Consider the following 15,384-nt stretch of genomic DNA (forward strand, 5'->3'; position numbering starts at 1 on the left):
ACATGATCTCATGAATTACAAACTGGATGGGATTCCAAATCCACTCCAACCTGAAACTGGGGAATTGGGATGGCATTTAAGATCCATTCCCAGCCAAAATCTGGGAACTGGGATGGGATTTCAAATCCATTCCAACCCCAACCATTCCATGATCCCACGAATTCCAAACTGGATGGGATTCCAAATCCAACCTGAAATGGGAGAATTGGGATGGTATTTCAAATCCATTCCAAACCCAAATCTGGGAATTGGGATGGGATTCCAAATCCATTCCAACCCCAACCATTCCATGATCCCACGAATTCCAAACTGGTTGGGATTTCAAATCCATTCTGTTCCCTTCAGCTTCAGCACCTACACCTGGTCCTTGGGCACCTCGCCCAGCGTCAGGATGCGATTCCCTGCGGGAATTCCGGCTCGGGATCACCACTCCCGTCCCACCCCGGGGCTCCAAAGACATCCCAACCCAAATCATTCCATGATGCCACAAATTCCAAATAATTCAAAGCCCTTGGAATGGATTTGAACCCAGGATTTTTCCATGGCTGTTTCCAGGATGAACCCAGTATGAACCCAGGATTTATCCATAGATTAATCCAGGATGAAACCAGAATTTATCCATGTACGAATCCAGGATGTTTCCACGGACAAATCCAGGATTTTTTCAGGATGAATCCATGGATGAACCCAGTATGAATCCAGGATTTATCCATGGATGAACCCAGTATGAATCCAGGATTTATCCATGGATGAATCCATGATTTTTCCAGGATGCTTTCTGGACGTTTCCATGGATGAATCCAGGATTTTTTCAGGATGTTTTCAGGATGAACCCAGGATTTTTCCACGATGAATCCAGGATTTATCCATGGATGAATCCAGGATGTTTCCATGGACGAATCCAGGATGAATCCAGGATTTATCCATGGATTAATCCAGGATGAAACCAGAATTTATCCATGTATGAATCCAGGATGTTTCCACGGACAAACCCACGATTTTTTCAGGATGTTTCCACGGACAAATCCAGGATTTTTTCAGGACGTTTCCAGGATGAACCCAGAATGTTTCCAAGATTTTTCCAGGATGAAGCCAGTACAAATCCAGAATTTATCTGGGATTTTTCCAGGGGTGCACCCCAGGCAGCTCCAGGAGCCCTCACCGTAGGTGGTGATCATCTTGCTGGTCTCCCGAAAGAGCAGGATCCCGTTGGGAGAGGAGACATCGAACTGCAGCCGCTGGGACCTGCAGGAAAAGCAGGGAATGCTCAGAGGAAACCCCAGGGAGAACTTCCAGAACATTCCAGGGCCTGAAGGAGCTCCGGGAGAGCTGCAGAGGGATTTGGGATAAGGGATGGAGGGACAGGACACAGGGAATGGATTTAAATTGGGAAAGGGGAAATTTGATGGGATTTTGGGAAGGAATTCCTGGCTGGGAGGGTGAGGAGGGGCTGGGATGGAATTCCCAAATATCCGTGGGAGTGTCCAAGGAAAGGTGGGGAAAGGGAAGGATGCAAGGAAATCTTGGAGCCCTTTCCGGAGCCTAAAGGGGCTCCAGGAGAGCTGGAGAAGATTTGGGATAAGGGATGGAGGGACAGGACACAGGGAATGGATTTAAACTGGGAAAGGGGAAATTTGATGGGATTTTGGGAAGGAATTCCTGGCTGGGAGGGGCTGGGATGAAATTTCCAAAGGAGTCCAGGCTGCCCCTGGAGTGTCCAAGGAAAGGTTGGATCCCCCAGGTATTTAAACATGCTTTAAACCCCTTCTAAAGTGCAGAATTCAATGAAATCCCAAATTTTTGGGAATTTCCTACCTGTTATAAACGGGGTTTGGGAGGAAAAATGGGATTTGGGAAAAAAATGGGATTTGGGGGAAATGGGGGGAAAAAAAGGGATTTGATGGTGGAAAATTGGGGATTTGGGGAAAAACGTGAGGAGTTTTGGGGGCAACAACCCCACAGGGAGGGATGAAACAACCCCTGCCAAGAATTCCAGGGAATCCTGGATTTTTGGGAGCTCCTACCTGTTGTGGACCAGCTCAGCCATGAGCTTGAGCTGTTATAAATGGGAATTTGAGGGGAAAATGGGGGGGGAAGTGGGGAAAAAATGGGGATTTGGGGGGAGCAACAACCACACAGAGAGGGATGAAATAACCCCTCCCAAGGCTCAGAATTCCAGGGAATCCTGGATTTTTGGGAATCTCCTACCTGATACAAATGGGAATTTAGGCGGGAAAATGCGGATTTAATGGGGGGGGAAATAGGGAAAAAATGGGGGAAAAAATGGGGATCTGGGGGGGGCAACAACCACACAGAGAGGGATGAAATAACCCTTCCCAAGGCTCAGAATTCCAGGGAATCCTGGATTTTTGGGAATCTCCCACTTGATATAAATGGGAATTTAGGCGGGAAAATGGGGCAAAAATGGGGATTTAATGGGGAGGAAGTGGGGAAAAAAATGGGGATTTAGGGGAAAAAAAAGAGGAGTTTTGGGGGCAACAACCACACAGGGAGGGATGAAATAACTGCTTCCAAGGTGCAGAATTCCATGAAATCCTGGATTTTTGGGAATCTCCTACCTGATATAAATGGGAATTTGAGGGGATTTGATGGGGGGGAAATGGGGAAAAAATGGGGGAAAAAATGGGGATTTAGGGGAAAAAAAAAGAGGGTTTTGGTGGCAACAACCCCACGGGGAGGGATGAAACAACCCCTCCCAAGAATTCCAGGGAATCCTGGATTTTTGGGAATCTCCTACCTGATATAAATGGGAATTTGAGGGGAAAATGGGGAAAAAATGGGGATTTAGGGGAAAAAAAAGAGGGGTTTGGGGCAACAACCCCACGGGGAGGGATGAAACAACCCCTGCCAAGAATTCCAGGGAATCCTGGATTTTTGGGAGCTCCTACCTGTTGTGGACCAGCTCAGCCATGAGTTTGAGCTGTTATAAATGGGAATTTGAGGGGAAAATGGGGGGGAAAATGGGGAAAAAAATGGGGATTTGGGGAAAAAAATGGGGATTTGGGGGGCAACAATCACACAGGGAAAGATGAAATAACCCCTGCCGAGGCTCAGAATTCCATGGAATCCTGGATTTTTGGGAATCTCCTACCTGATATAAATGGGAATTTGAGGGGAAAATGGGGCAAAAATGGGGATTTGATGGGGGGGGGGGGAAATGGGGAAAAAATGGGGGAAAAAATGGGGATTTAGGGGAAAAAAAAGAGGGGTTTGGGGGCAACAACCCCACGGGGAGGGATGAAACAACCCCTGCCAAGAATTCCAGGGAATCCTGGATTTTTGGGAGCTCCTACCTGTTGTGGACCAGCTCAGCCATGAGTTTGAGCTGTTATAAATGGGAATTTGAGGGGAAAATGGGGGGGGAAGTGGGGAAAAAATGGGGATTTGGGGGGGGCAACAACCCCACAGAGAGGGATGAAATAACCCCTCCCAAGGCTCAGAATTCCAGGGAATCCTGGATTTTTGGGAATCTCCCACCTGATATAAATGGGAATTTAGGCGGGAAAATGCGGATTTAATGGGGGGGGAAATGGGGAAAAAATGGGGGAAAAAATGGGGATTTGGGGGGGGCAACAACCACACAGAGAGGGATGAAATAACCCCTCCCAAGGCTCAGAATTCCAGGGAATCCTGGATTTTTGGGAATCTCCCACCTGATATAAATGGGAATTTAGGCGGGAAAATGCGGATTTAATGGGGGGGAAATGGGGAAAAAATGGGGATTTAGGGAAAAAAAAAAAGAGGGTTTTGGTGGCAACAACCCCACGGGGAGGGATGAAACAACCCCTGCCAAGAATTCCAGGGAATCCTGGATTTTTGGGAACTCCTACCTGTTATAAATGGGAATTTGAGGGGAAAATGGGGCAAAAATGGGGATTTAATGGGGGGGAAATGGGGAAAAAATGGGGGAAAAAATGGGGATTTGGGGGGGGGCAACAACCACACAGAGAGGGATGAAATAACCCCCTCCCAAGGCTCAGAATTCCATGGAATCCTGGATTTTTGGGAATCTCCTACCTGTTATAAATGGGAATTTGAGGGGATTTGATGGGGGGGAAATGGGGAAAAAATGGGGGAAAAAATGGGGATTTAGGGGAAAAAAAAGAGGGGTTTGGGGGCAACAACCCCACAGGGAGGGATGAAACAACCCCTGCCAAGAATTCCAGGGAATCCTGGATTTTTGGGAATCTCCTACCTGATATAAATGGGAATTTGAGGGGAAAATGGGGAAAAAATGGGGATTTAGGGGAAAAAAAAGAGGGGTTTGGGGGCAACAACCCCACGGGGAGGGATGAAACAACCCCTGCCAAGAATTCCAGGGAATCCTGGATTTTTGGGAGCTCCTACCTGTTGTGGACCAGCTCAGCCATGAGTTTGAGCTGTTATAAATGGGAATTTGAGGGGAAAATGGGGGGGAAGTGGGGAAAAAATGGGGGAAAAAATGGGGATTTGGGGGGGGCAACAACCACACAGAGAGGGATGAAATAACCCCTCCCAAGGCTCAGAATTCCAGGGAATCCTGGATTTTTGGGAATCTCCCACCTGATATAAATGGGAATTTAGGCGGGAAAATGGGGCAAAAATGGGGATTTGATGGGGAGGAAATGGGGAAAAAATGGGGATTTAGGGGGAAGAAAAAGAGGAGTTTTGGGGGCAACAACCACACAGGGAGGGATGAAATAACTGCTTCCAAGGTGCAGAATTCCATGAAATCCTGGATTTTTGAGAATCTCCTGCCTGATATAAATGGGAATTTAGGCGGGAAAATGGGGCAAAAATGGGGATTTAATGGGGGGGAAATGGGGAAAAAATGGGGATTTAGGGAAAAAAAAAGAGGGTTTTGGTGGCAACAACCCCACGGGGAGGGATGAAACAACCCCTGCCAAGAATTCCAGGGAATCCTGGATTTTTGGGAGCTCCTACCTGTTGTGGACCAGCTCAGCCATGAGCTTGAGCTGTTATAAATGGGAATTTGAGGGGAAAATGGGGGGGGAAGTGGGGAAAAAATGGGGATTTGGGGGGGGCAACAACCACACAGAGAGGGATGAAATAACCCTTCCCAAGGCTCAGAATTCCATGGAATCCTGGATTTTTGGGAATCTCCTACCTGTTATAAATGGGAATTTGAGGGGATTTGATGGGGGGGAAATGGGGAAAAAATGGGGGAAAAAATGGGGATTTAGGGGAAAAAAAAGAGGGGTTTGGGGACAACAACCCCACGGGGAGGGATGAAACAACCCCTGCCAAGAATTCCAGGGAATCCTGGATTTTTGGGAGTTCCTACCTGTTGTGGACCAGCTCAGCCATGAGTTTGAGCACGGGCGTGGTGCAGGCGGGGTCGTGGTACCAGAGCTCGATGGCTCTCTGCAGGATGGGCATGTACGAGGGGTAACTGGGCCCATTAAGGAATTCCCGCTTTGCCAGGGCAGAAATCCCACGGGAATGGGGGAGGGCAGGAGGGCAGCAGGGCAGGGAGGGGAGCAGGGGGACGTGAGGGTGAAATTTGGGGGTTTTTGGGGCTGTTGTTGGTGGGGTTTTATACTGGAAAAATCATCGGTGTGGGATGGCGGGAAATGGGATTTACAAAGAGTTCCTGGCATTCTGGGATCAGGATTTGGGATGGGATCAGGATTTGGGATCAGGATCAGAACTGGGATCAGGATTTGGGATGGGATCAGGATCAGGGTTTGGGATCAGGATTTGGGATGGGATCAGGATCAGGATTTGTGATGGGATCAGGATCAGGATTTGGGATCAGGACTTGGGATAGGATCAGGATCAGGATTTGGGATCAGGATTTAGGATCAGGATTTGGGATGGGATCAGGATCAGGATTTGGGATCAGGATTTAGGATCAGGATTAAGGATGGGATCAGGATTGGGATTTGGGATGGGATCAGTATTGGGATCAGGATTTGGGATGAGGATCAGGATTTGAGATCAGGATTTGGGACCAGGATTGAGGATGGGATCAGGATTTGGGATCAGGATCAGAACTGGAATCAGGATTTGGGATGGGATCAGGATCAGGATTTGGGATCAGGACTGAGGATGGGATCAGGATTTGAGATCAGGATTTGGGATGGGATCAGGATTGGGATCAGGATTTGGGAACAGGATCAGGATTTGGGATGGGATCAAGATTTGGGATCAGGATTCGGAACCAGGATTCAGGATTTGGGATCAGGATTTGGGATCAGGACTGGGATCAGAATTTGGATCAGGATTTGAGATCAGGATTTGGGACCAGGATTCGGGATTTGGAATGGGAACAATATTGGAATCAGGATTGGGATCAGGATTTGGGATCAGATCAGGACTGGGATCAGGATTTGGATCAGGATCGGGATCAGGATTTGGGATCACAATCAGGATCAGGGTTGGGATCAGGATTTGGGACAGGATCAGGATCAGGATTTGGGATCAGGATTTAGGATCAGGATTTGGGATGGGATCAGGATCAGGATTTGGGATCAGGATTTAGGATCAGGATTGAGGATGGGATCAGGATTTGGGACGGGATCAGGATCAGAACTGGGATCAGGATTTGGGATGGGATCAGGATTTGGGATCAGGATTTAGGATCAGGATTAAGGATGGGATCGGGATTGGGATTTGGGATGGGATCAGTATTGGGATCAGGATTTGGGATGAGGATCAGGATTTGAGATCAGGATTTGGGACCAGGATTGAGGATGGGATCAGGATTTGGGATCAGGATCAGAACTGGGATCAGGATTTAGGATCAGGATTGAGGATGGGATCAGGATCAGGATTTGGGATCAGGATTTAGGATCAGTATTTGGGATGGGATCAGGATTTGGGATCAGGATCAGGATTTGGGATCAGGATTTAGGATCAGGATTGAGGATGGGATCAGGATCAGGATTTGGGATGGGATCAGGATTGGGATCAGGATTTGGGATGAGGATCAGGATCAGGATTTGGGATGAGGATCAAGATTTGAGATCAGGATTTGGGACCAGGATTGAGGATGGGATCAAGATTTGGGATCAGGATCAGAACTGGAATCAGGATTTGGGATGGGATCAGGATCAGGATTTGGGATCAGGACTGAGGATGGGATCAGGATTTGAGATCAGGATTTGGGATGGGATCAGGATTGGGATCAGGATTCGGAACCAGGATTCAGGATTTGGGATCAGGACTGGGATCAGGATTTGGGATCAGGACTGGGATCAGAATTTGGGATCAGGACTGGGATCAGAATTTGGATCAGGATTTGAGATCAGGATTTGGGACCAGGATTCAGGATTTGGAATGGGAACAATATTGGAATCAGGATTGGGATCAGGATTTGGGATCAGGATCTGGATCAGGATCGGGATCAGGATTTGGGATCACAATCAGGATCAGGGTTGGGATCAGGATCAGGATTGGAATCAGGATTTGGGATCAGGATTTGGGACAGGATCAGGATTTGGGATGGGATTTGCGATCAGGATTGGGATCAGGACCAGGATTTAGGATCAGGACTGGGATCAGGATTTGGGATCAGGATCAGGACTGGGATCAGGATTTGAGACCAGGACTGGGACCAGGACAGGGACCAGGGTTTGGGATCAGGATCAGGATTGGGATCAGGATCAGGGTTTGGGATGAGGATACATCCACTCGAAGAGCATCATGAAGCTGGTCTTGGCGTTGAAGGCGAAGGCGATGCCCCGCAGGTCCCGCACCAACCCCACCAGCGTGCGCTGCGCGGGACGGAATGAAATAAAATAAAATAAAATAAAATAAAATAAAATAAAATAAAATAGAAAAAATAGAAAAATATAATGAAAATATAAGAAAGAATGGAATAAAATAGAACAATAAAAAACAGTAAAATTCAGGCACCCCCAATTTCCACTAAACTGATCCCAAGGGATTCAGGCAGCCCCAATTCCCATTAAAGTGATCCCAATTCCTTCTGGACCCATCCCAATGGATTCAAGCATCCCAATTCCCATTAAACTGACCCCAATTCCCACTAAACTGATGCCAAGAGATTCAGGAACCCCCAATTCCCTCTGGACCAATCCCAAGGGATTAAGGAATCCCCAATTCCTATCAAACTGATCCCAATTCCCATTAAACTGATCCTAAAGGACTCAGGCACCCCCAATTCCCACTAAACTGATCCCAAGGGATTCGGGAACCCAAATTCCCATTAAAATGATCCCAAGGGATTCAGGCACCCCTAATTCCCATTAAACTGATCCCAAGGGATTCGGGAACCAAAATTCCCATTAAACTGACCCCAATTCCCACTAAACTGATCCCAAGGGATTCAGGCATCCCAATTCCCATTAAAGTGATCCCAATTCCTTCTGGACCCATCCCAAGGGATTCAGGCACCCCCACTTCCCATCAAACTGACCCCAATTCCCACTAAACTGATGCCAAGAGATTCAGGCATCCCAATTCCCACTAAACTGATCCCAAGGGATTCAGGAACCCAAATTCCCATTAAAATGATCCCAAGGGATTCAGGCATCCCAATTCCCATTAAACTGATCCCAATTCCCATTAAACTGATCCCAAAGGATTCAGGCATCCCAATTCCCAATAAAGTGATCCCAATTCCTTCTGGACCCATCCCAAGGGATTAAGGAATCCCCAATTGCTATCAAACTGATCCCAAATCCCATTAAACTGATCCTAAAGGACTCAGGCACCCCCAATTCCCACTAAACTGATCCCAAGGGATTCAGGCATCCCAATTCCCATTAAACTGATCCCAATTCCCATTAAACTGATCCAAATGAATTCAGGTCCCCAATTCCCACTAAACTGATCCCAATGGATTCAGGTTGCCCAATTCCCACTAAACTGATCCCAATGGACTCAGGAACCCAAATTCCCATTAAACTGATCCCAGTTCCCTCCTGGCCAGCTCCCACCATTCCAGCTTTTCTCCCAGAAAAGCTGGAACAGCTCCCTGCTCCCCCTGCCTGCCCCAAAACCCCCAAATCCCACGGAAAAGATCCCAGGAAAAGCAGGAAAATGGGAATTGGGCCTGGCTGACCTTGGCCTCCTGCTCGTTGAAGGAGTTGGTGCTGAACATCTGAGCCACGGTCTCGAAGGCAGCGGTGAGGGGCAGCATGAACTGCTCGTACTGATCCTCATCCTCCCCTGGAAAACAGGGAAAAAACATGGAAAAAACATGGAAAAAACATGGGAAAATCACTCATGAACTGCTCAGACTGATCCTCATCCTCCCCTGGAAAACAGGGAAAAAACATGGAAAAAACATGGAAAAAACATGGGAAAATCACTCATGAACTGCTCAGACTGATCCTCATCCTCCCCTGGAAAACAGGGAAAAAACATGGAAAAAACATGGAAAAAACATGGGAAAATCCCTCATGAACTGCTCAGACTGATCCTCATCCTCCCCTGGAAAACAGGGAAAGATCCATGGAAAAACCCATGGGAAACATGGAAAAAACATGGAAAAATCATTAAAAATATGGGAAAACATGGAAAAGAACAGTGGAAAAACATGAGAAATCCATGGGGAAACATCCATGGGAAAATCCCCCATGAACTGCTTGTACTGATCCTCATCTTCTCCTGGAAAACAGGGAAAAATCCATGGAAAACATGGAAAAATCTGTGGAAAAATCCATGGAAAAACATGGGAAATTCCCCATGAACTGCTCGTATTGATCCTCATCCTCCTCTGGAAAAGCAGGAAATACATGGAGAAATCCATGTGAAAATCATGGGAAAACACGAAAAATCCATGGGAAAACATAGAAAAATCCATGGGAAATCATGGAAAAATCCATGGGAAACATGGAAAAATCCATGGGAGAACATGGAAAAATCCATGGGAAATCATGGAAAAACCCCCCCATTAACTGCTTCTACTGATGCTTGTCCTCCCCTGCAAAAACATGGGAAAATCCAGGGAAAATTTATCCCCAAATCTCGTTGGGATGGCAAACTGACCCCAAATCTTATTGGGATTTCAATCCCCAGTTTTGGGATGGAAAAATTTTCCCCCAACTTTTGGCGCGACGTGAAAATTTCCCCCTCAATTTTTTACGGGATAATTCCCCTCACCGACCCCAATTCCCGATTTTCCATTTCCCCACCCCAACTTCCTTTAACCTGGTGAATCTCCACCTCCCTAAATCCCAAAATCCACTTCCCAAAAGCTGGAATTCAGCGGGAATTCCCAGGAAAAACCACCAAAATACCTAAATCCACCATGAGGAGCCGCCCCAGGGCCGTGTAGAAGGTGGTGCGGCAGCGCATGTCCGTCAGGTTGGACTGGTTGTTGATGCCCAGGAAGGAAAAGTGCTCGCTCTGGAAAAGGAAAAAAAAAAAATTAGGATGAGGTCAGGAGGGAAGAGCTCCAGGAAAAAAAAAATTCCCACGTGGAAAAGGGGATTTTTCCTACTATTTTTCCAGAGAAAAAGTGGGGAAAATCTGGTGGGAAATAGAGAAATCCTCAAGGGTTTGTTTTTCCAAGCTTGAGGTGGATCCTGAGCATCCAGAATCCCAAAAAATTCACTGGGTTTGGTGGAATGATGGAATTCTGGAGCCTGCAGCATTCCCAGAGCCAGCAGGAGCTGCAAAGCCCAATTTTCTCCCTCCTGCTGAATTTCCCAAGGGAATTCCAGGAATTCTGGGGTAGGAATCCTTCAGGTTGATTGCTGGTTGTTTTCCATGGAAAAAAAATGTAATTCCTGGTTGGGAATTGGGGCTGAAATCCCTTGGAATGCCTGGAGAACATCCCTGGCAATGCTTGGAAAACATCCTGGCAACTCCAGGAATTTCTGGAAATCCTCCATAAACTCCAAGAATGCCAAGAAAACATTCCAGGAATTGCCTGGAAAACCTCCTTTAATTCCAGGAATGCCTGGAAAACATCCTGGAAACTCCAGGAATTCCTGGGAAACATTCCAGGAATTGCCTGGAAAATCTCCCTTAATTCCAGGAATGCCTGAAAAACATTATGAGAACTCCAGGAATTCCTGGGAATCATCCCTGAACTCCAGGAATGCAGGGAAAACATTCCTGGAATTGCCTGGAAAATCTCCCTTAATTCCAGGGATGCCTGGAAAACATTTTGGGAACTCCAGGAATTCTTGGAAATGCCTGGAAATGATCCCTGAACTCAAAGAATGCAGGGAAAACATTCCAGGAATTGCCTGGAAAACCTCCTTTAATTCCAGGAATGCCTGGAAAACATTTTGGGAACTCCAGGAATTCTTGGAAATGCCTGGAAATTATCCCTGAACTCTAAGAATGCCAGGAAAACATTCCTGGAAATGCCTGGAAAACCTCCATTGGAAACACCTGAAAAACCTCCCTGAACCCCAGGAATTCCTGAAAATCCTCCTTTAATTCCAGGAATGCCTGGAGAACATCCTGGAAATAATCCCCGAACTCCAGGAATGCAGGGAAAACATTCCTGGAATTGCCTGGAAAACCTCCCTTAATTCCAGGAATTGCCTGGAAAACATTTTGGGAACTCCTGGAAAACATCCCTGAACTCCAGGAATTCCAGGAAAACCTCCTGGAAATCATCCCTGAACTCCAGGAATGCAGGGAAAACATTCCAGGAATTGCCTGGAAAACCTCCCTTAATTCCAGGGATGCCTGGAAAACATTTTGGGAACTCCAGGAATTCCAGGAAAACCTCCTGGAAATCATCCCTGAACTCCAGGATTGCAAACCCTCTGGAAATGCTGCTGGGGTTGGGATCAGCATTGAATGGAATCTTGGAATGCTTCAGGTTGGAAAGGACTCAAATCCAACCCTGCCACGATCCCACACTGGGAATTTTCATGGAATGAGCTTGGATTTCATGGAGAGCAAAAATCTTCGGGAATGCGAAGCGCCACCAAACGCCACACCCCTAAAAAACCAAAATATTCCACCAAAAAAAAAAAACCAAAAAAACCCCAATTTTCCAGAGGTTCCTCCAGCACTGCAGAAACCCAGGGAGGGAGATGGAATTCCAGAGGGGATCCAGGATGGAATTTTGCTGGGAATTTTGTTGGGGAAGGAGGGAGCTCACCGTGTGATTGTTGAGCATGAACTGCACGGCGCTGAGCTTCACCAGCTTCCGCACGCTGCTGTACGTGCAGGGCGTCAAGGAAGAGACACAACCCCTGGAATTGCTGGAATTCCAGGAAAAATCCGTGGGATTTTTCCAGGGAAAGGCTGGGAAAAATTGGAGTGGGGCAGGTTTATTCAGGAATTGGGAAATTTAGGGGTTTTTTCTAAGGATAATACAAATTTTGTAGATCTCGGCTTGGGGAGACGTCCTGAGGAAAAATTCGAGGTCTGGAATTGTGGAATTCCTGGAAATTCTGGAATTCCTGGGAAACACTTCCAGGGACAGGCTGGAAAAGTGGGATTGGGCTGGATTACTCAGAAATTGGGAAATTTATGGTTTTTTCTAAGGATAATACAAATTTTGTAGATCTCGGCTTGGGGAGACGTCCTGAGGGAAAACTCGAGGTCTGGAAGTAGTGGAATTCCTGGAAATTCTGGAATTCCTGGCAAATCACTTCCAGGGACAGGCTGGAAAAATGGGATTGGGGCTGGATTACTCAGAAATTGGGAATTTTTTGTTTTTTTCCAAGGATAATCCAAATTTTGCAAATCTCGGCTTGGGAAGATGTCATGGGGAAAACTCAGGGTCTGGAAGTTGTGGAATTCCTGGGAAATCTGGAATTCCTGGGAAACACTTCCAGAGCCAGGCTGGAAAACTGGGATTGGGGCTGGATTACTCAGAAATTGGGAATTCTGTCTGGTTCTCAATAAATTGGGAATTCTCTTCTGCTTGTGCCAAGGATAACCCAAATTGTGCAACTCTTGGTGTGGGGGGGAAAAAACCCAGGAACTTGTGGAATTCCTGAAACCTCTGGAATTCCTGGAACTTGTGGGATCCCTGAAACCTCTGGAATTCCTGGAACTTGTGGGATCCCTGAAACCTCTGGAATTCCTGGAACTTGTGGGATCCCTGAAACCTCCGGAATTCCTAAAACTTGTGGAATTCCTGGAAAACCAGAAGACAAAACTGCAACCTACCTGTGGAAGCTCAACTCCAAATGAATTCTGACCCAAATATAACCAAAAATCAACACCCCCCACGAGCCTCATCCCGGCCTCCTCTCCCCCCTCATTCCCAAAAAATCCGGGGGAAAACCAGGAATGTGGGGCTGCTCCCATTGCAGCAGAACTTCTGGGTGGCTTTTCCCAAGGATTTGGGAGCCCTTCCCAAAAGGATATCCAATGGAGAGGTCGTTGAGCAGCTGCAGGGTCTTGGAGGTGATCGGCTCGCAGCGGCCCCAGTACTTCAGGTTGGTGATGCTGGGAAGGAAAAACATGGATCAGAGGGATTTTATGGGATTTTTTTTCCCAGGATTTTTCTGGGAATTGTGGTTGATTTCCTCGTCTCCCAACAGCACAGGGCGTAAAATTTGGGAGTGAAATCATCAGGATCGTGTTTGGCTGGGAAAATTGTCCTGTGGAAATCCTGGATCCCAGGATAGACCTGGGATTCTGTGGGATTGGTTGCACCTGGAATTTCTGGGATTGGCTGCCCTTGGGATTCTGTGAGATTGGTTATACCTGGAATTTCTGGGATTGGCTGCACCTGGAATTTCTGGGATTGGCTACACCTGGAATTTCTGGGATTGGCTGCACCTGGGATTCTGTGGGATCCCAGGATACATCTGGAATTTCTGGGATTGGCTGCATCTGGAATTGTGGGATCCCAGGATACACCTGGAATTTCTGGGATTGGCTGCCCTTGGAATTCTGTGGGATTGGTTGCACCTGGAATTTCTGGGATTGGCTGCCTCTGGAATTTCTGGGAATGGTTGCACATGGAATTCTGTGGGACTGGCAGCACCTGGGATTGGTTACACTTGGAATTCTGAGGGATTCCAGGCCCTTGGAATTCTCTGGGATTTGCTACATCTGGAATTCTGTGGGATTGGTTACATCTGGAATTTCTGGGATTGGATGCAACCTGGAATTCTGTGGGATTCCAGGCCCTTGGAATTCTGTGGGATTGGCTGCACTGGAACTTCTGGGATTGGCTCCACCTGGGATTCTGTGGGAACCCAGGATACACCTGGAATTTCTGGGATTGGCTGCCCTTGGAATTCTGTGGGATTGGTTACACCTGGAATTTCTGGGATTGGCTGCACCTGGAATTGTGGAATCCTAGGGTACACCTGGAATTCTGTGGGGATTGGTTACATCTGGAATTTCTGTGGGATTGGCTGCAGCTGGAATTTCTGGGATTGGCTCCACATGGGATTCTGAGGGATTCCAGGCCCTTGAAATTCTGTGGGATTGGGTGCACCTGGAAATCTGTGGGATTGGGTTACATCTCAAATTTCTGGGATTGGCAGCACCTGGAATTCTGTGGGGATTGGTTACATCTGGAATTTCTGTGGGATTGGCTACAGCTGGAATTTCTGGGATTGGCTGCACCTGGAATTTCTGGGATTGGCTCCACATGGAATTCTGAGGGATTCCAGGCCCTTGAAATTCTGTGGGATTGGTTACATCTCAAATTTCTGGGATTGGCAGCACCTGGAATTCCGTGGGACTGGTTACACCTGGAATTCTGTGGGATCCCAGGTTACTGGTGGTATTTTGTGGGATTGGCTGCACTGGAATTTCTGGGATTGCCTACACCTGGAATTCTGTGGGGATTGGTTACAGCTGGAATTTCTGTGGGATTGGATGCACCTGGAATTTCTGGGATTGGATGCACCCTGGAATTCTGAGGGATTCCAGGCTCCTGGAATTCTGTGGGATCCCAGGTTACACCTGGAATTCTGTGGGATTGGCTGCATTTGGAATTTCTGGGATTGCCTCCACCTGGAATTCTGTGGGGACTGGTTACACCTGGAATTTCTAGGATTGGCTCCACACGGAATTCTGAGGGATTCCAGGCCCTTGAAACTCTGAGGGATTGGTTATACCTGGAATTTCTGGGATTGGCTACACCTGGAATTCTCTGGGATTCTGTGGGATTGGCTGCCCTTGGAATTCTGTGGGATTGGTTACATCTGGAATTTCTGGGATTGGATGCAACCTGGAATTCTGAGGGATTGCAGGCCCTTGAAATTCTGTGGGATTGGGTGCACCTGGAAATCTGTGGGATTGGGTTACATCTCAAATTTCTGGGATTGGCAGCACCTGGAATTCTGTGGGGATTGGTTACATCTGGAATTTCTGTGGGATTGGCTACAGCTGGAATTTCTGGGATTGGCTGCACCTGGAATTTCTGGGATTGGCTCCACATGGAATTCTGAGGGATTCCAGGCCCTTGAAATTCTGTGGGATTGGTTACATCTCAAATTTCTGGGATTG

At 47.2% G+C, this 15,384-nt stretch overlaps 1 protein-coding gene across 2 annotated transcripts in view; it reads right to left on the minus strand.

The window, feature by feature from the left end:
- The window catches only part of XPO7 (exportin 7), a 62,762-nt gene that overhangs the window by 10,703 nt on the left and 36,675 nt on the right, over positions 1–15,384 (minus strand). For both annotated transcript variants that reach the window (XM_063175402.1, XM_063175401.1), the window contains exons 16-22: positions 13,282–13,362; positions 12,062–12,125; positions 10,233–10,341; positions 9,053–9,159; positions 7,651–7,739; positions 5,306–5,413; positions 1,163–1,245 (exon numbers count right to left, since the gene is read on the minus strand). In XM_063175402.1, the coding sequence (XP_063031472.1) occupies positions 1,163–1,245; positions 5,306–5,413; positions 7,651–7,739; positions 9,053–9,159; positions 10,233–10,341; positions 12,062–12,125; positions 13,282–13,362 (641 nt within the window). The remainder of the gene's footprint in view (positions 1–1,162; positions 1,246–5,305; positions 5,414–7,650; positions 7,740–9,052; positions 9,160–10,232; positions 10,342–12,061; positions 12,126–13,281; positions 13,363–15,384) is intronic.

The sequence above is a fragment of the Melospiza melodia genome, chromosome 23, assembly GCF_035770615.1.
Source record: "Melospiza melodia melodia isolate bMelMel2 chromosome 23, bMelMel2.pri, whole genome shotgun sequence".
NCBI lineage: Eukaryota > Metazoa > Chordata > Aves > Passeriformes > Passerellidae > Melospiza > Melospiza melodia.